Below are 20,111 nucleotides of genomic sequence, written 5' to 3' on the forward strand. Positions count from 1 at the left end.
CACAGGGATGGGGCTGTACTCTGTCCCTGCACTGCAGGCCAGGAGGCAGTCCATCTCCATATGTCATAAAAAGCAGGCAAGTTTAACCTCCTGTTTGAGAGGTGCCTGTAAGGAGAGCCAGCAGCAGCTCCCAGGCAGTGCACATACTTCAGGAGACCCTCCAAATATTAGCCCTCTTGTGAAGGAGGGAACTCTATCCACTTGGAGCAAAGGGGTGAGCACACCAGGAGTTCAGCAGAGCCCAACCTGCTTTCCAGAACACTGCTAGGAGGCTGTTGCTGGGGCTCTCAATGAAGTGCAAGTTTCATGGGTGTCCTAGTACCTCTGTTGCCTATCCCCAGCTCCTCATGAACCAGCACTGTTGTTGTGTTCTGCCCTTCCCCACCACACTCTGGATTTTTTGATGTGTTGTCCTTAGACCTCTGCTGAGGCACCTCTAACTATTTCTCTTGTACTGTAATTGATTTTCAGTAGGTGGTGGTGATTTCCATGAACAAGCTGGGCAGATGCCACCAAATTTAGTTCAAATGTGCCCTAAGCAGGATTTATATTGTATGTAGGTTATTTCTAATGAGCCTATTATCCAGTGCCACACAACATAGAGTATTAATTAGTATAAAGGACTTTTCTCTCAAGTCCATCCAGTCTCTTGAAATATTCAGAGATCTTTATTCTGGTTAGTTTAAATTGCTGTGTATTGGTTCGAGTGCTGGAGTACTTGAACCTTGCTCTCTGGAGGTAAATGTTTAATGCACTAACTGTATATCCCCAAGCCATGCCACTATGTCTGTGCTCAGTGAAAATTTACTGTCCCTGTAGTAGGATACTGGCTGTTGCTTAGCCCTTTGCGAGAGAAACTGAACAATATAAAGATTTGATGGAGCCTCCAGCACATGCATGTTCACATGGTATCACTGACTACCTATACCTGTTCCTGTACAGCATACTCATGTCTTCCTTGTTAAGAGTGCCTCTTCCAAGTGGGGCCCATATGGAAGCAGGGTATATGGGGCTTTTATGGACAAATAAGGAGGTGTGGTGATATCATCAAGCAAAGGTAATGTTAGATTGAATATTGGGAAATAGCAGTGTGGCCAACTCTTATAGTCAGTGTTTTTAAAGACCTCGCTTTTGGAGTCCTCTGATTTTGAGAGTCTCAGCTTTCATTATCCCTCGTGGCTGTGTAGGAAAGCCTGAAAATGTGAACCCTGAAAGCAAACAAAAAGAACCCAAAACTTATTCATTTTAAAAACTCATGATTAAGCTAATTTTTTTTGGCTGTTGAGGGGGAGGAGGAGGAGGCTGATTCACGGTTTCTGAATGCTTGGGGTTGGCAATGTGGAAACAGTTTGTAATAGAGTGCTTAGACTGTGGGTCTCTCAAAGGAGGTGTTGGAAGGAGTGTGACTTGGGGATATTTAAAACTAGATTGGTGAAGACACTGCGGGTAACAATCTTGCCCTGTTTCTTGAGTAGGAGAATGAACTAGTTTAGTGTACCAGGTCTTTTCTGTCTCTGGTTGTTGAGAAGACCCTACTTGCTTCACTCTGCAGCATCTGTATTGAAACTTGATGGTGCAGTGACTGTTTCTGCTGACCCATTTCTATAGTAAGTTTCCTTTTAGCATCTGCAAAAAGGGTTATCGGTGACGGGAATCAGGTCAAAAGGGCAGCTGCCAGGTGCTGTTGTTGCAATGGAGACTAGAGGGACAAACTGTCTGGGAACCTGTGTGTGTGCATCGTGCATCTTTAGTATCTGCTCAGGACAATGGGGGAGTGCAGAATGTTAACTCAAGTCTGGCTTGCAGCCACCTGCTTCAACCTGGAGCCAGTACCAGCTCAGCACCAGCTTTCACTCCATGGAAAGTTCAGGCATTTTAATCCAGTAATTACATCTTCCCAAAGGGAGTCCTTAAATGTCAAGGGTTATAGTGTATAGAAACCACTCAGGCCTGTGGCATCCCTGTTCTGAGTTCTGTGCATGGGCCTGTCCAGAGCCCTCCAACCCTGAGAAATACTATTTGAACCTAGGGATTTCTAATCTGTTTCCACCAAGGCAAGTGCAGACTAGTTTACAGCTTTTTTCTTTTGAGGAGCCATCGCATTTTCAGTAACTGGCATGTCAATCACACACATTTCTTTTTGGGTCTGTCTAGAGCAGAGATTTGAACCTGGGTCTCCCCCATCCCAGGTGAGTGCTCTAACCACTGTGCTAAAGACTATTAGGGGGTGGTAGCACCACCAGTACCATCACTGCTGGCCCTTTTGTGAATGGCCAGTTTATTTGTGTCAAATTCACAAACAGTTTTGAGTCAATCAAAATTGCATATTTTTTTTGGTTGAATAAACTATTCATCCAAAATTATTTTGCTCATCTCTAATTGCCACTCAGTGAAGTCCCCTCTCTGTTTGAGATGCACCGTACCACTGGAAGAAAGAGCACCCTGGGGACCTTGGCAGCTATGCTTTGGGGTGAGATTTATAGGCTAGGTTTGGTCTGTAGCATCTTGCCCTCTCCCACCAGAGTTCATCTAGATGCAGGCATCAGTTTAATTTCAGGCTATTCCTTTTCACTTTGCCCTCCTGTCCAGAACTAGCATGCTCTGGAATGTTTGTAGTCTCCCCTGGATTAGATCAGACAACTACCTTTGTCTTTGCTCTGAAAGGGTAGGTCTACAAGCACTGCCTTTGTCAGGCTGCTTCCTACTCAATGGGATGTTGCAGGCTGGGATCTGAAGACCCCCAGCCTGCCTCTCCATATTTAAAATAACAATAAAAGGCTATAGTCTGCTCTGTTTAACATACATTAGATACAAGCCTTGGTCACTTGCTGAGCTGCTGATGCTAGCCTTAACTACGGAAAGCTTAGGGTTCCCAAGTGAGTAATGAGGTAATTGCGTCTTGAGAAAAATGAAGAATTTGATGTATTAAATGTAACACAAATGCTGCCTGATGCAGTTCAGGATTAGCCTTCTTGAAGGTGAGAGAGGCTCTTGGTTACCGTACTGATGTGGGGCATGTAAAAAGCTAGGTAGATGGAAGCAGAGAAAGAGAGAGAGGCTGGCTGCTCTTTTCCTTAGATTCCCAGACTGGAAAGTGAACTTGGATCCTCTGCTCCTGAGATACCATGAGGGTGTGTGGAACCCTAGCCTTTCCCATGCTGCACTAATATGGGGTTGGGACAGGGCTGGACTGGCTTCAGTACAAATTTCTGTGGCTTTAGAGTCTCCTTCCCAGTGCAGCTGCCTCTCCAGTTTGAAAGGTTGTTCACAAACTCCTTGGCAGAGTGACAGCTCAGCATCCTAGTCCCCTGCCTGCCAGACCCTGCACAAACCTCCCGGTACTTGCTCTGGCAGGCAATTGAATAACTATTCCTGATCTGTTGGAAGGGGCTTGTGTGCATGTGTGCTGCAGGGGGAGGGAAGAGGGGCGGCAATGTCGGGAGAGGGAGAGCAAAACATCAGGTACACATCAGGCTGTTACCCTACAGCAGGGGTCGGCAACCTTTCAGAAGTGGTGTGCCGAGTCTTCATTTATTCACTTTAATTTAAGGTTTTGGGTGCCAGTAATACATTTTAATGTTTTTTAGAAGGTCTCTCTCTATAAGTCAGTATATTATATAACTAAACTATTGTCGTATGTAAACTAAACAAGGTTTTCAAAATTTTAAGGTAGCTTCATTTAAAATTAAATTAAAATGCTGATCTTACGCCGCCGGCCCGCTCAACCCACTGCCAGCCTGGGGTTCCATTCACCTAGGCTGCCAGTAGGTTGAGCAGGGCCCGCGGCTGGGATCCTGGCTGGCGAGGGACCAGCAGCCAGAACCCCAGACCGGCAGCGGGCTGAGTGGGGCCGGCAGCCAGGACCCCAGACCAGCAGTGGGCTGAGTGGCTCAACCCGCTGCTGATCTGGGGTTCTGTCCGCCAGCTCCTGCCAGCCAGGGTCCCGGCCGCTGGCCCCGCTCAGCCCGCTGCCGGCCTGGGTTCGGCAGTGGGCTGAGCAGGGCCGGCGGCTGGGACCTTGCCGGCAGCAGCATGCCTTAAAAATTGGCTCCCGTGCTGTCTTTGGTACACGTGCCAGAGGTTGCTGACCCCTGCCCTACAGCATAGCCCAGAAATGAAATAGCCTCTACAGTTATTGCTATGTGCAGTAAAGGAGGGGTAGTATCACCCAGGTAACACTGGGGAAATGGGACTCCATCTACAGGGGTAGAGGATGCAATGCCTTCTTGTTCAGCTATGCTTTTCAAACAAGGCTTTGTGGTTGTGGTTTCCTGTACACATGATTGGCTCTGCTTTGTGACCTGGAAACATCCTTAAAGATCGCACCATGGCTTGCGGAGAAAGCGACAAGTAACTTGGGTCATAGGAACTGGAGGTGGAGAAACCATCTAATCTCTTACCCTGGGCTCAGCGGGAGTTTGGTAGCTATGCTCTGGTCTCCAGGACATGGAGGAAGTGTCATGAAAGAAAGTGCAAAGCCAGAAGTGGGAGGAGCAGGCAAAAGGAGTGGCTAAAAAAAATGCAGGAGTTGATTTGTATCTAAAACCCTCCCACAGTTTGTGGGTTTGCATAGAATCCTATCAGCATGTGCCTCTGAGACGTTTAGGGTATGTCTTCACTGCAGGGTTAACTTGGGCTCTTACCCGGGTGTTGCCTCTAACCTTCTTCCCTGTCCACACAGATGTAACCCTTTCATCGAAGTTTGGTGCTTTGACCCTGGGGTAGCTGGCCTGGCTGGAGCTCGGGTGCTGTTTTCAGTCGGGTTAGTAACCTGCTCACTTCGTAGTGAGAGCGCAGGCTAAACCTTCTGGTAGTTCTCCAGTGCCTCCCACAATTTCCCCCCATGTGCCCAGAAGACAGATACATTCCTCCCCAATTCACTGGGATGGAAACAGAGCAGCTCATCTTAGTGCAACACAAAGAGCAGTGGGATATGCCCCCAGAAGTCCTAGTGACACACACACATGAGTGCAACACCAATGAGGACACAATAACTCAGGCAGAGCTTTGCGTTCGGCCACTCGCACCCAGGTTGGATTAACCCAGGTGCTAATACCTGGGTGCTAGATAAACTCTGTAGTAAAGACACAGTAAAAATTCCCCTGCCTGACAGAGCTTTAGGAAGTCTGGGGAGGACCTGGGAAGGAGAGGGAAACTGGTATGATGGCTAGGACTGGCACAGGTGAGGCGCTGGGGCAGATGGGGAAGGTGGGGGGAATCTTAATGGGTTGCATGGGACAGAAGGAACCTATTGCTGAAAGAATAGCCATCTGTGATAATTTAGTAAAAGTGTAAAGATAAATTCATTAGACAAAGTGTGTTGGTTCCACTTCCCTCTGGATGTTGGTGAAGGGCTGGTCTCCATCTTGTTGCCTTGTCCTTAGCTCATTAGCTGCCTCGTATAGAGAGGCCCAGGCTTTCCTGTGGAACTGATGAAGCATGTGTATGGATTTTCTCCCAAAGAGGGCAGAATTTCAATCCTGACTCTCCCTGATCCTGCAATTACAACAAAACCACAACCCAAGCTCTTCTAGAGGGTTTTGTCCTTGTCTGGGTGTAGTCGGGAGTCACGTCTTTTTCTTTTTTTAGATTTCCCATGATGTGCTCTCGCACTGTTCAGAACAACCAATGGAGAGGGAGGGTGCATGGAGGAGGCAGGCAGTGGGGTTGCTGTGATGCAGCTGTTTTTTCCTTTAACCATGAGATCAATAGGAGCTAAGAGTTGGGGAATCTACGTCTTTCTTCTTAGCATCTGGCTAGATAATGGGCTCTTTTCTTGGAGTGTAATTGCCCCAGCCTTCCCTTCCCAAACTGCAGGGCCACTTGTGGCTGAAGAGCCTAATGTTCCTACACTTGGAGCTTCTCTTAAGCTCTCTGAGGTGGGAGCTCATCAGATCTTACTCTGCCCAGGGGAGGGGGAAATCACCTTCTTAAAAAGAACAGAAAAACGTTGTGACTGAAAGCAAAGGCCCTAACTGAAGGCTATATAAGGCCTCCTGGATGTTGGACCCGCACAGTTCTGGAGAAGAGGAAGAGGGATTGCAGAGCCAGATTGCGTACTGTATCTGTGCTGTGTTTGGCTGCACCTAGCATCAGGCTGTTGTACACAGATGGCAGAGTATTTAAGAATAATAAAAGAAAAACTGTTTGGATTTGCTACAGTCTCAGAATGTTGATTGTGCATTGGGGCCCAAATCATAACAGAGATCTGCTAAAGGGAATCATGAGAGAAATCAAACATCTTATTCCATCCAAAGTTGACCAGTTAAAAGACCCCTGCATCTGTCTGCCAACAGGTACGCCTTCCATGGCTTCAGATCCTCCAAAATCAAATTGTTGTACACCATTTAAGCATTTACACTGGAGAGTAAGACATGACCAGCTGGTATGAGGGAAAGGCCCCACACAGAGGATATTCCTGCTGCTAGTAGCTAGACACAGGAAGAATCCTGTGTATCTGGATTCTCCTAAACCTCCACCTGGTATGTTAATACCCCATGTACTAGCCAATTGGTGAGCTTCAGCCTTCTCTCAACATTCCATTTGTTGTGTGCTTAGAAGCCATAAGCATGCTCTACCAACAGCTCAAGCTCTGCTCACAGCTCTGTATTAGCGGAGTGTTTCTCCTAAATTGATTAGCAGTGATGTAGTTAACAGCATTGACATTACATTCTTATCGCTGGGTCCGAGGGTTAACTCTCCCTTGAGATGAATGGAGACCTCTAACAACTCTCCTAACCAAATGCTAAACTCATGAAAAGAGAGTTTGCACAGGGGAGGCTCCCACTCCCTGCTCTGGCAAATGAAGGAAAAATCCTGCAGAAATTGATGTGGCTACAAGAAAATGCTGGTATGGCCAGTGCCACTAAGGCTGGCTTTGCTGAGCTCCTGCTTATACTAATTAAGGGACCTTTGCCTATTGCAGCAAAAAGCATGGTGGGGCATGATGCTAATCCAATCTCCTCATCACAGCTGCTGCTGCTTTGGCTTGAGGATGTGGCACTGATACTCTTGTGGAGAGGGCATGGTGGTGACGCTCATCACAGCAAGGCCATACAAACGCACCATGTAGTTGAATGTCTACACGACTTAGAATACTCTGTGGTATGCACTTCCCTGCCATAGCACTAGCTCCTTGTTGTGGTTTACACTGGCACGTCAAGTTGATCTCCTTCCCCTACTGGCTGCTGATGGTGCTCCTTAGGAAGGGAGTGGGGCAATTTGAGCTCTTGCTCCTGCTTTCACCATGCCTGCCAATGTTCTGTTTGGTTCCAGAGAAATAGCTTGCACCCATCTTTTCCGTGAGTCTTTTTCTCTGTCAGGAGCCACTGCCTTGTCTCTGGTCGGTGCAATCTTGTGCAGCTTTCTCTGGCTATTGTGCTCCTGTATCTAAAGGGCTAGATCTAAGGACCAGAGCAGAGCACCCCATGGACCTGGATGGTTTTCTCTATAATAGGATAAAAATTGATAGATGGAGAAAGGTATCCAACAGTTTTACATTTTCTTTTGTTTCTAATCCCCCTTTCTTCCCATAAACCAGTCACAAGTGGGGTGGGGGGAAGGAGTGTTCCTTGATTTTTATCTTACAAAATATCTTGCCTTGTGCCCACCAGAGATGAACTGACTGCCATGGGTGTATGGAATACAGTTTACACTTGCCGCGTTCCCATAGCCCCATTGCTTGTAATGGTAGGCTAGGGTGTGTGTAGTTTCCTGTATGTGAAACTGTTTTAGAATTATGCTTTTGGCCATTAGTCAGTTCTGTTTTTATTCTGGACCCTAAACACAGAAGAGTGAATGGGTGTGCGGGCATCTTTCCATCTCCGTGGCATCATAGAGTCTGTTAGGATGCCCACTGGCTTGTCCTGTACCCTCCAGCCATCTAAATAGGGTAACTGCCCTGTCTTCCCACAACAAAGGGGAAGTTCAGGATTTGTAGGTCAGATGATTTCAAAGAAACCAACTTCTTTTTGCTGTTTCTGAGGGGAAATGAACAGCTCTCCCTAACTCGCCTACACCGTTCTCTCATTTGCCTGCTCGTCAGTTCAACGAAGAGTCCTCATTATGGGCCTGCTTGTCTTACTAGTGACCCTTTGTTTTATTGGGAACCCTGTCACTCCTCTGTATGGAACACAGGATGTTATTGTGTATGTTGATTATAATTTCTGATACGCAAAAGTTGAGTAGTGGACTGAGTTGACAGTTCTCAACATCGATAGTAAATTGGTAAGAGTGGGCTAGAGGCTGGTAACACTGATAGTCTTCTAGAAAATCTGAAGCAGATAAAGACCTGACCTGAATTTACATGGCAGGGTGAGAAGGCATAGAGGGAACCATATCTCTTCTTGATCCCATAGGTGCTGGGACTGGGGGTGCTGCTGCACCCCTTGGCTTGAAGTGGATTCCATTATATACAGGATTTTACAGTTCGGTTCAGTGGCTCTCAGCACTCCTCTCAGCCATAAAAATTGTTCCAGCACCCCTGCTTGTTCGGGAGCTATCCATTTCTCCTGACAGAGGAATTATCTCCCTAAAATGCCGCTGTGAGGGGTCTGAGTTCAGGGCCTGACCAAGAGATGGAAATTGTTAGCATGGTTCTCAAAGGGAAACTTCCCTGGCCCCTCCATCCAGTTGACTTAGGGCTGATGGTGGCAGAGCACTTAATGAAACTAACAGCCTGTGAATCCCAAACACACAGTGAAATAAGACTTCAGGCAGTGACGAGTTGGTCGTCTGGGAAATTGGTGCCACAGGAGGGTTATAAGGGCACTTTCTGATCACTTATAACATTTGTATTTATTTCATATTAAGGAAGTATCTGATCACCTGCTTCAGAGTATCAGCAGATTCCTGTGGGCTCATCAGGCAGTTCCCCTTCTCTGTGCAAAGCGTTGCACTGTTAACTAGGTATACTAAGGAAGGGCTGTACGTTCCTGTGAATCACTGTTTATTGATCCTGACCAAGGCACCAGACTGAACAATCCTGGAACCCTATTTGTTTGGGTTGGGTCACTAGGAAAGAGACCTTGTTTCAGGCCCTTGCTACTACCCATAACATCCGAGCTGAGACATAATCAGATTTGTAACCCTAAAGATTCCCTTGCGTTCCTGATGTGTTTATTCCAGTCAGCCACATGTCATCAGTTTCCTGTGTTTCCCCTTAAAATAAGACTCTTTGTACTACAGAGGGAGGGAAGGGCTCAGGCCTTTCACAAACCTCCTATCCTCTTTTGGCTATTAAATATGCCATGGTGCTCTGTGCAGGAGTTAGGGATGGGGATTAGCCCAGATATCCTGGCCAAATTCTGTTTTGCCCTAGTATGGCGCCATCCATATAACGGACGGGTCGGGGATCAGAAGGCAAGGCGAAAAGATCCGTATCAAGGGACTCCATTTCCCACCCACAGCACCCACTCTTGAAGGGCCAGGATTATCCTGGGGCACTATTCTAAATTCAGAGACACAGCAGTTTCTCTTTTGATAATTATATGGTGCTTGTTAGGGTGGTATACAGTCTAACCAAGCGCCTAACTACACATGACTCCCAGTCCTAGCCGCAACACAGGCAGGCATATCAGAGCTGCTCCAGTCACGAGAGGAGGCTCTTGAGCATGTTGATATGTCATTTTCTTCTCCGTAACAGCAAGAGGTGTGTGGCTTACTTCACTCCCACAGGAACAAAAGAGACTTAAAATCTGCACAGACCAAAAAAAAAAAAAAAAGTTAATGTGAGTTTAGCTGATTTCTGCCCTGAAATTATAGCCATTCGAATCCATTGGGGCTCTGAGTTTACATTCTTTGATGCACAGTGTGTAATTATATATGTATAATTTATACTGTGCATACATACATGTTCCTATCACACACCTCAAGCAGTAAGGGGAATTATCTACTGGCGGTAGAGGGGGCGATGAAGGGCCCATAAGCCTTGAGGATGAGGTATGGGTGATGAAGGGCCTGATTCAGAACTGCTTCCTTATCATGGGAAACACTGTCTTTTTAAGTGGCCCTGGCGTTGCTGTTAAACAGCCACTTTCTCTTCTGCGCTCAGAGATGAGTGCGTTCAAGTGGTCTGAAAAGTAATTCCTGTGTGTACTGTACTTTATTTGTATGAAATGGTTGCGAAACAAAAAATAACCAGTAAAGCTTTATTCCTGGCAATAAAAATGTCTCCCAGATGCTTTTATTTGTGATTTGCATTATGGTAGAAATCAACTGTAATTGGGGCCTCATTGTGCTAGACACTGAACAGATATATAGTAAGATACAGTCCCTATCCCAAAGAACTTGCATTGAAGGTAGGCAAAACAAATAAAAGGTGGAGAAAGGAGGTGGTATTGTCCTTGTTTTACAGATGGGGAACTGAGGTACAGAGAGATCAAGGAACTTGCCATGGTCTCTCAGTCTGTGTGGCAGAGTCTGGGTCCTGAACCCAGATCTTCTCCATCTCAGTCCTGTGCTTTAACTGAAAGACCATCCTTCCTGACTGTATGCTGAATTATTTATACTTCATGTGTGGAGTGCCTCCCCCAATCCTTCTTTAAAAAAAAAAAATTAAGGAAAATCTTGGTGTAATAGCATCTACTGTGACATGCTCTCAGGTAAACATTTTCAGGGCTGCAAGTCCTTAGGCTTCAGAGCATAAACTCAGCAGGAGCTGGGGGCAGGAAGAAATCCCCCCTGAACCTTCTAATATGGGTGGGAAGAGGTGAGTGAGTGTGAGCGAGAACTGTCTCCTTCCTCTGCGGCATCTCCTTGCACAGATGGACCAGTCTTATCAAGTGAGATGAGGAGGAGGAGGGATAATCCAGTTCTAGACAGACCACTGGTCTGTGCTGCTGTAGCAGCCCATATTCCTGAGCTGAGCTCATCAAGTGCTGCGCTGTGCCTCTTGGAGGAGAAGCTGCTATGGGGCTGGAGCTGGGGACTGGGTCAGAAGGAGGCAGCGTAACAAGGAGGAGAGAGAGGACTGTAGACTCCATTCCATGAGGCAGCTGGGGTCTGTCCATCAACTGCCACTTTTCTGAGCAGTAGCAGCCCCTTTAAGTGTTAGGCTAGTGCCCCAGGCTGCTCAGAAAGCCATTAACCAGCCTTAAGAGGGGGAGGGCGACAGGTTGGTGAAAAGAACATTTCACGTTTTGTCCTCATGGGGTTAACAAGCTCCCTATTAAGGGGAGACAAAGTAATGGAGAGAATCTCTCTGGTTTATGGCTTGGAAAGTTCAGCCTCCGGAGCATTCCTCTCTTCCAGTACCCTGCTGCCTCTCTGCAGCTTTTATCCTCATTGTGCTATGGCTGTGGAATGGGAGCCTTGGCCTTTGTCAGATTTGGTTTCTCATTTTTCCTTGGAGTACAATCTAATTAGCAGCTCAGCAACCAGTTCAAGCAGCAGGATAACTATTTTAATGGGCTGGAGGTTTGAGTGAGTGGAACTGGGGGGTGGAGCAGCTGGGATTTGGAGAAGACTACAGAAGACTAGAGTTCGGTATATTAAACATTTACTGTGTGCTCAGGACTGTAGAATGAGGAAGCCCATAAATATCCTGACCCAAGGCTAGAAGTGGGGAGGGAGGTGAGAACATTGTGGAATGAATGTGCACATCAGGAGAGAGATGGAAAAATGTTACTAGGACTCATATAATACTATTTTGTAGCCTAACTGGCTCCTGCTCTCAGGAGGTTTTCCTGATATGTTTTCTGAATTTCTTTGTTCAGTTTCATTCTCTTACTCTGATTGTAAACAGAATTTTGCAACGGTAATGTTAGGAGAAACCCTCAAGGTTTTTCTTGGGACCTTTCTGAACAGCTAGCCTGAGGTGACCAGCCACTGAATAAAGGTCTAAAGCACTGCATCCCACTGTTTAGCAAAGAGAACACAGCTGAAGAGACATGGAGCCCCCTGTGTTTCTGCAGCGACACAAGCAATCCTCTTTAAATTGCTCCCCATTCCTTTAGGTTAGCTCAGCACAGACAGGAGATCAGAGTAACTGTTGAACCACTCTTTTTGGGGCACCACCCCCATGTTAATCTATGCCTCTTTCCTTGCCTTCTTGAAGACCCTTCCATTTAATAAATGCTCTTTAACTGAGTCTTCTTTTTCCCTGTAGCCACTTCCAATGGGACTCTGGAAGGCCTGGAGAACAGAGAAGGTGGAGTCTGCCAGACACGCTCTATGAAGATTGTCATGAAAGTGGGGCAGGGTGAGTCACTCCAGTCCTCTGGAGTTTTCCCATTGGACATGAAATCAGTATTGAAATGAAATGTGCTACGTTTTACATAGCCGCTGTGCAGTCCAGGCTTGCTGAGATGTGCTAGCAAACCCTTCTTGGGAGCTTGACAAAGTACCATTGGGACAGCAGGTTTGCAACTCCCAACACTACAGGAGGTTTCTCATGAAGGGACTGAGCTTGGCCGGACTGAAGAACTGGTGTCTTTTGGTTGAGTTGTTTATCTTAATTGTGACATAATGTGGGGAGTGGTGAGGGAGGAGCTAGTTTGATGTCTTTGTATTTGATCACTAACTTATGTTGATCAATTTTATAATAAATGTTATGGTGCCCAGAAGCCTGTGGCTCATTTGATGCTGTAAAATACAGGTGATGATGATGCCTTTGGGTTGCCCCATTTTTGCTCCAGGCATACTGGAGAAACTGAGAGAGAAGACGACCTATGAAGTCCCCTGTAATCCAGGGGGCAGTGCAGGGTTGTTTCCTACACTTTATTTTTCAGTGCCCCAGACTTCCCACTTCTGATTGTGAATACCGCCCGCCCCTGTCCCAAATGATTAGAATGTCATTTAGATAATGAAGAGGATTAAATCATTTGAGTTTAATGAAGAGAATTAAATCATTTGAGTTTAGCAGCCAATCATGGTTCAAGATTCTGAAGCATTCATGGCCTTATCTGGGAGGGCCCATGCAACAGATATTCTGATTGGCTGCTAATGGAATGAGCTGTTTCCATCTAATTAAATGTTCCATCATTACTTTCCCACAAGAGGGTGGTCTCTCCAAAACAGAGATCTAATTGGAATTATTTTTTCCCCCTTTTGTGCTAACACTTTAGAAAGTTCAAGCAACTTTTTATAGCAGCCTCTTCCTCTCGAGGCCCAAAGTGGGGTTACTGGCTATAGTCTGGCATGTTGATTAGGGAGAACAGGGCAACTGCTGTTTGAGCAGTGACATTTCCCAATTGTTCAGCAGAGTTTGAGTTTTAGGGCCCTGTTTTGGCCAACATTTGTGCACACACAGCATTATGAGCCCAAGTTACAGTAAGTGTCAGTTCCACCCCACCTTGGTTTTATCACTTCGCTGGAAATGAGCTCAGACTCTGAGATGGATGGTCAACTGAAACTGGTTTGGTCTGTGATCAGGCAGAGTCCTCCAGCTTCCTCAGTGCCGTACATAAAGGAGGTTGCCATGTTCCCCATTGCTGGGAGAACAAATCTGAATGTTGGATACTGCAGGTCTCTAAAAATAGCTGAAGTTGTTTAGCCTGTGCTGAATTGGCCTGTTCTCAGTTCCTGCCTAATATATAAACTAGACAGAACTTTCAAGTCTGAACTATTCTGCACCAAAGTAAGATGGCAAAAACTGCTTTCTGCAAGAAAATCCAGTTCTTAAACTAAAATGGGGGCTTCCTGTCTCTCCCCACCTGTCCCATTATTGAAGTGAGCGAGAGATGGCCATCAGAAGGGAGAGCTAGAAATTAGGGGCTTCCCCTTTGAAATAGCTCCAAGCCAGGGGTTCCTCAAACCATAGCAGTCAAAAGGCACATTGGCAAATTGCAAGAAGCCCAATAGTTACTCCTAGTTTGCATAAAATGGAATTTATTGCAGCCAGTCAGGAATAGAGGTCCTAGAAGCCACGTTGCCCAGACTAAGAATTGCATTCTAGCAGTTGCAGTTTCTGCAGGCCATCCTCAAGGAATCCATGTTCTGCAGATAGCCGACCCAGGGAGCTACAACTAAACCTTGGGCATTCAGCGTCAGCAGTTCAGGTCACTACCGCTTGAGCTAACAGAGATCTGGTAGAAGCCTTATCTTCTCTGTGGGATAGATCCTAAAGGGGATAATGCATCTACCAACACAATGCACTAGATGCTCATCAATATTAACAATGAAGGTGGCTGTGGGTCTTGTTGCAAAACCCACTGCATTGCATAGGGCCCTGGGCACCCAAGGCATAGATGGCTGTTCCTCCATTGACTCTCCTTTGAGCAGCCCCCTGCATATTTGTAGGCAATATCAGTCTGTCGTTTTGTGGCCCTGGACCTTTCAGTGTGTGCAGGGGAGAGTGATTTTGCCCCTAATACTAATGAATTTCACCTTCTGTGCTTTGAGATATTCTGGGAGTGATATCACAGCTTCATCCAAATGGCGTTTCTGGAGCTGCAATTTAATTCCAAGAGGTACCACATGGCCCAGTCTCTTTGGCCTTCCATGAGCTTTCCCAATGCATGCTGGGATTCTACAAGGAGGTCATGGCTCCTGGCATGGAGAAGGGGCAGCTGTGGGAACAGGGCTGAGGCACCGAATTCTTTCTGACATCTGATGCTTCCTTGGGAAATGCCCCCAGAATAAGGGATTGTAGTGCAGCCATGACCTATCTGAGTCCTTTAAACGTGCTCTGCTGTGTAATTTTTTCTGACGGCCGAAGCTCTCTGAAAACATCCTCTTCCCAATCTGTGGAGTTCTTCTGGGTCCCAGTGATGCCACAGGCCTGACTCCAGCTCACTCCCTGGATGCAGAGCTCAGAGTGGCTGCTTTTCGTTATTTTGTCTGATGTTGTTGGTGCCAGTATTTATAACAAAACAAAAGGAATAGTGCTGCTGCCCTGGAAAGTTAGATTCCTTTGTGTTCTCTCAGCTGCCTTTGTTGGAAATATGCGCAGACCCATGCACTGGAGCTCAGAAGGAATCTTAAAAAACCACCATCAAAAAACTGTTTCCCCCAAAGTTCTGAAATGTTCCAAGCCTGTGATGTCCCCGAACTCCTCTCTCTCAGCCTCCCGATGCCTCTGCCCTCCCTTAAAGACAGTGCTACCTCATCACTGCCCTTTCATGTGTGCTTTCTAGAGTGATGCCTTTCAGGCAAAGAGGCAGACAAGGTCCCTGTCCTGAAGAGCTTACACTCTAAATAGAAGACAGCAAACTAGGGGATGGGAGGCAGCAGCAGGCCACTGACTGAAGCTGAAGTTAGCATATGGCTTGTTAGTTCCGTGGTTTTCATTTGTCAGTTAGTCTGGTTCTGTTGCCTGTTTTGTTAATGCTCCTTTGAGGAGAGGACTAGCTTTGATGTTGCTATTTCAGTAACTCCTGTGGGTTGGCCTCTTTCCTTTCTGCATCATGTCACACTTCCCAGACCAGGGGAGCAGTAATAGGAATTGCTTGGCTCTCAGACTGTTGCTGGTTTCCCACACTCAGTCAAGTCTTATGCATCCCTTTGGTCTGCTTGTAAGCAGAGTTCCAGCCAGAGTAGGTGAAGCATCTTTGCTCCCCGTGTTGTGTTTGATGTGGTCACTTTAGAATGCAAAATTGGGCACATAATCAGATGGACATGAAAGGGAAGGATGGGGGATATGGCTGCAGCTAGGGTGAAGCTGGCTTGTCTGCATTGCCCGTCCTCCAGTGATGCTGAACAGACCATGGTCTTGCCAAGGAGGCACCAAGGAAGCCATCTTGTTCTGCTCTGTCAAATGCCCCCCCTGCTCTTTGACATTTTGCTACCACCAAGGGAGCTACTTGCATTATTCATCAATGAGCAACAAATGCCTTGGAGGTGGCAGGAGGTGGGTCTGGAGCTCTGGGTTCTCCCAGCAACACCCATGACAGGCTCATTTCTGTGTGATACTCACAAGGGTTTAAAACTCCATGACTATGTTAAACTGGGAGTGGAGGGACACATTTATTAGCTCCCTTTCTGGGGCAGGCAAGAGGGCAGCCAAAATACCGCAGCTTCAGGTGGTTGTTCCTAAACCCTAGGTGGAAACATTTTGGGGGAACAAAATATCTAATGGGGCTTGTCACATATTGTTAGTGTTTAAGTTTAAGGCCTTACTGTGGTCCAAAAGGCCCACAGGCAACGAGCCCACACAAGCTTCACCCAACTGGTTACAGTAAAATGCAGTTTGTAATGTTGTCCAAAGGGGAGATCCTGGTGCGTATAGGATTCAGCCAGGAATCTACCTCTGCTTCATGTTTATCTGACTCTCACTGCTGTTTCTGCTCTAGTACTTCTAGCCTTGAAGGGGATGGCAGGACTTCCCACCCACCAAGCCAAGGGTATTGCCTAAACTCCCCCAAACTGAAAGCAATTCAGGCAATGTCAATCCTAATGGTCTTAAAAAGAAACAGATTGCTGGCGCTTGTCTTCAGCTTGTCTCTCTTGCATACCACCGAGATTAGAGGTCTGAGGGTATCATGCAAAAGCAGCACAGACCTTTGGCTCAAGATGGAGCGTTACCAGCTATGATCTACAGTGTCCATACTCTCTCTCTGTCTTTCTCTCTCTCTAGGCTCCATATCAGATTCAAAGTCTCACTCTTATACTTGAGGTCCTAGCCCCACCTATGTCTTGTCACTGGTCACTGGCTTGCCCTCCTATTTGGACCCTCTGCTAATTCTGTTTCGGTGTAAAAATTCCTTTGTGCCGTTTCCAAGGCTGTCCAGGGAATGTTTTCTCTGAGCCTTACAATACACAGCCTCATTCCCCTCCTGCAGATCCCTCCTTCAAACCCATCTTTGCTCACAGGGCCTCAGACAGTGACCCATATAACAGATACTACTCAAGCCAACAAAATTACTTTAAATATGGCAGCTGATGCGATGCTCCCTGTGTCACTTCAGCAGCCATGACCACATTTCAGCTTTGTGCGCCTTCCTTCTTTGCTTGCTGTTGTTTTCCGAGCATTGTGTCTGCCATTCTCCAGTTAGATTGTAAGTGTCTCAGGGCAGGGCCTGTGCTGCCAGTACTGCAGTGTTCTGCAGCACACTGTACATGTCTGGGGCCAAACTGAACAATTGTATTACTTGTGAAATGAAGCTGTCCATGAGCTGCACTTAAATCTAATGGAAACGCCTGCATTCTGGCAACAGATAAGGATCTTACTCCTTAATTCCCCGCGCCCTCCCATGCGCGCACCCTCCCAGGCACACACGCTCCCCACAAAACTCTGAGCTGCTCCTCTCTTCATCTCCATTTGGTGGCCAGTTTCATGTCTGGTGTAGCCCTCTGAAGTCAGTGATGTTACCCCAGGGGTAGATATGGCCCAATCCAGTCTTGCTTCTGCAGCATGTAACCCCTTGATTTCCTGGGCCAGCCCTGTGAGGTGCAGAACCCTCCAGGCGGAGCTGGGTTCCAGACGGAGTTCAGGAGAAGTGTTTGTTTTTGAGTGTTCTCAGGAAACGCAACCTCGCTCACAGTCCTGCCTTTTAATGTGTACTGCTCTTGAGAAGGGGTGCCTGTATGAAACCACCTTCCACCACCCTCTGTCTATTCCTGAGGCAGCTGATACTATGTTGTATTGTGGTCACACTGAGAATCCCCAATAGGGATTGGGGCCCCATTGTGCTGGGTGCCTTGTGCACACTGGAAGATAGTGTTGCCTTAAAGAGCCCTCCCTGTAAACAATTACTGAATGTAAGGGAGGATAAGATGAGGTGAGGGAGGAGCATAACGAAGATAAGATCATGCCTCACATTAGGTTAGTGACTTGCGCAACTTGGTGGTCCTGATGGTTCTCAATTGTCTTAAATTTCAATCAAATCACTCTCCTTGACTTACAACTAAATCATTGTTGGCTGGTTAGTTTCTTGTGGGTGTCACAGCAGAGGTGAGTCTACTGGAGGGATTAGAAAGAGGAAACAGTAGTAGCCTTACAGATTAATTCAGGGAGGGCATTCCCTGCATAAAGGGGTAGTGTGGAGGAAACCACGGAGACTGATTAGAGAATGACTTTCAAATGTGGGACTTAACCTCTAACCATCACACATCCTCTAGTTAAAAGGAAATGCCTCAAATGCAAAACCAAGGCAGGACCTGTGCCTGCCTCCAGGAATCATGCTTGCTGGTGCGATAGAACACCAGGGGCTGTTTTGGCCCAGAGTCCTGAACACTGGTTATTTGAACGAGGGAGAGAAGCCTTGTATCACTCTGGTTCACCCCGACCCTTTCTCTATGTGGTTAGCCTAGCACTCACCGTTGGAGCTGGGGGACATGAGAATCAGAGTGCACGTTTAAAACCAAGGGGAATGCTTGCTCCTCCATACATAGTAGGGAAATGTACCCAGTGTTCCTAAGCCTCTTTACCAAGCCTCCCACTCTTACCCATCAATCCCTTGCCCCATGCCTCTGATTCCTTCCTCCTGCCCATACAAGCATGTAGCCCTTGCACAGGGCCAGACTGCACTTGTGCACACGCAGCATGTTGTGCTGCACCACCTTTATGAACAACGTTTGACATGGGCACTCAGATACCAGGGTAAGGAGTGAGGTTTAAGCAATTGACGATGGAGGAAGAGCTACAGCTCTTGATCTTGTAATCTAGCACCTGGAAGCAGATTTCTCATCCCGTCTTTCTTTTTCTCAGATCCAAATGCTGTGATCCCAGAGCAGCTGACAACCAGTCGGCCCAGCAAGGAATCTGACAATACAGTGAAAATCGCCACACACAGTCCACGCCACAAGGTCCCTGTGGTGGAGGATCCTGGGAAGCCAGGTAGGTTTGCCTGTGCATTTTAAGAAAGAGAGGAAAACCAGTAGTGCTTTTAGTGGGTCCCGAACCAGCTATTGATTGCCAGAGGAGCCAGGCCCAGTTCAGTTCTAAGAGTCCAGGAAAATCGAGATACCTTAGAGCAGGGAGTTAGACATCTGCAAGCTCTCTGCACAGGTTCCTGCAAACTCATCATCTGGGGTTCCCTCACCATGCATCTCCTGATGTCGCTGCTCATAGACAGTGAGATGCTGCCAGAGTCCAGAGCAGTAGCAGAATGGACTTGGACTCTGAAGGATAGTTCCTGGAGCTCCCCGGTGACTTAAGCAGGGGGAGTTTTCCTTTAGCACTCTCTTGCTCCTGTCCTCTGTATTGCTTGTTATCTGTCAGTTTACTGAGGCAGAGTTGGGGGGGTTGGAAAAATAGAGGTTGCCTGGATTTTTGAGCCAAGCCTGGGTGAAAGGCCTTTGAAGGTGGTTTCCTGAGTTCCTGTCAGGAAAAGTGGAATCCGATGAAGTGGGGGAAAGTTGCTCATTTCTCCATCTGTGATACAGACAGGAAGCCAAATTGCTCCCCTCAGGGGTCTTAGACCTGCCTTGGACTTGGGGGTTAGAGGGAGGTGGGGGCAGTAACAGGATATGGCAGGTCTACAGGCATCAGAACCCACTTTCAGTAGAGCTTTCTAGTCTTCTGGGGGGAGCAGGGACTCCTGGGGTTCATCTGATTACAGACTGGATGTGAACAGCCATCTGTCTCCAGTCCAGTCAGGTGAATGTGAAGAGAGGATGTCAGATTAGGGTGAGGAAAGGGGGCAACAATGGGACGACAGTGTCTGTGAGTGGCCAAGGTTTCTCTCTTACGGTATGTCTACACTGCCAGTGAAGGTGTGATTATAGCATGGGCAGGCATACCTGCGTTACCTGTGCTAGCTAGATTAAAGCTAACAATAGTTGTGTAGACATGGTGGCATGGGCTTCAACACAAACTAGCAACCAGAGTACAGGCCCTCTAGGAAGCCTGGGTAAATATTCTACTCTAGTTGCTAGCCTGTGCCACTATGTCTACACTGCTATTGTTAGCTTTAATCTAGCTAGTTTGGGTAACACACAAGTATTCTTACCCATGCTACAAACACATCGTCACTTGCAGTGTAAACATATCCTGAGATTGCATTGCTTCTTGAGACTGAGTAAGTGGGGTTACGTACATGGGGAACCCAGTACATGCAAAGTGAAAGAAGATACGCTGTGGACACTGCTGTGCTGGGGTTTCTCCAGAATATACCCATTCCTCCTCCTGGAATCAATGGGTCTCATGTTCCCACTAACTGGACTGTTGCCTCTGCTATCTCAGTTCACTCGGAGGAAGGGCTGTGCTGCTGACTACCATCTGTAAGGGTTGG

General features: G+C 47.1%; 1 protein-coding gene across 1 annotated transcript in view; it reads left to right on the plus strand.

The window, feature by feature from the left end:
• Positions 1-20,111, plus strand: part of EFNB1 (ephrin B1) — a 134,821-nt gene that overhangs the window by 104,361 nt on the left and 10,349 nt on the right. The window contains exons 3-4 of the mRNA XM_037909075.2: positions 12,107-12,199; positions 18,587-18,715. Coding sequence (XP_037765003.1) covers positions 12,107-12,199; positions 18,587-18,715 — 222 coding nt within the window. The remainder of the gene's footprint in view (positions 1-12,106; positions 12,200-18,586; positions 18,716-20,111) is intronic.

Source organism: Chelonia mydas, chromosome 9, assembly GCF_015237465.2.
Source record: "Chelonia mydas isolate rCheMyd1 chromosome 9, rCheMyd1.pri.v2, whole genome shotgun sequence".
Taxonomy (NCBI): domain Eukaryota; kingdom Metazoa; phylum Chordata; order Testudines; family Cheloniidae; genus Chelonia; species Chelonia mydas.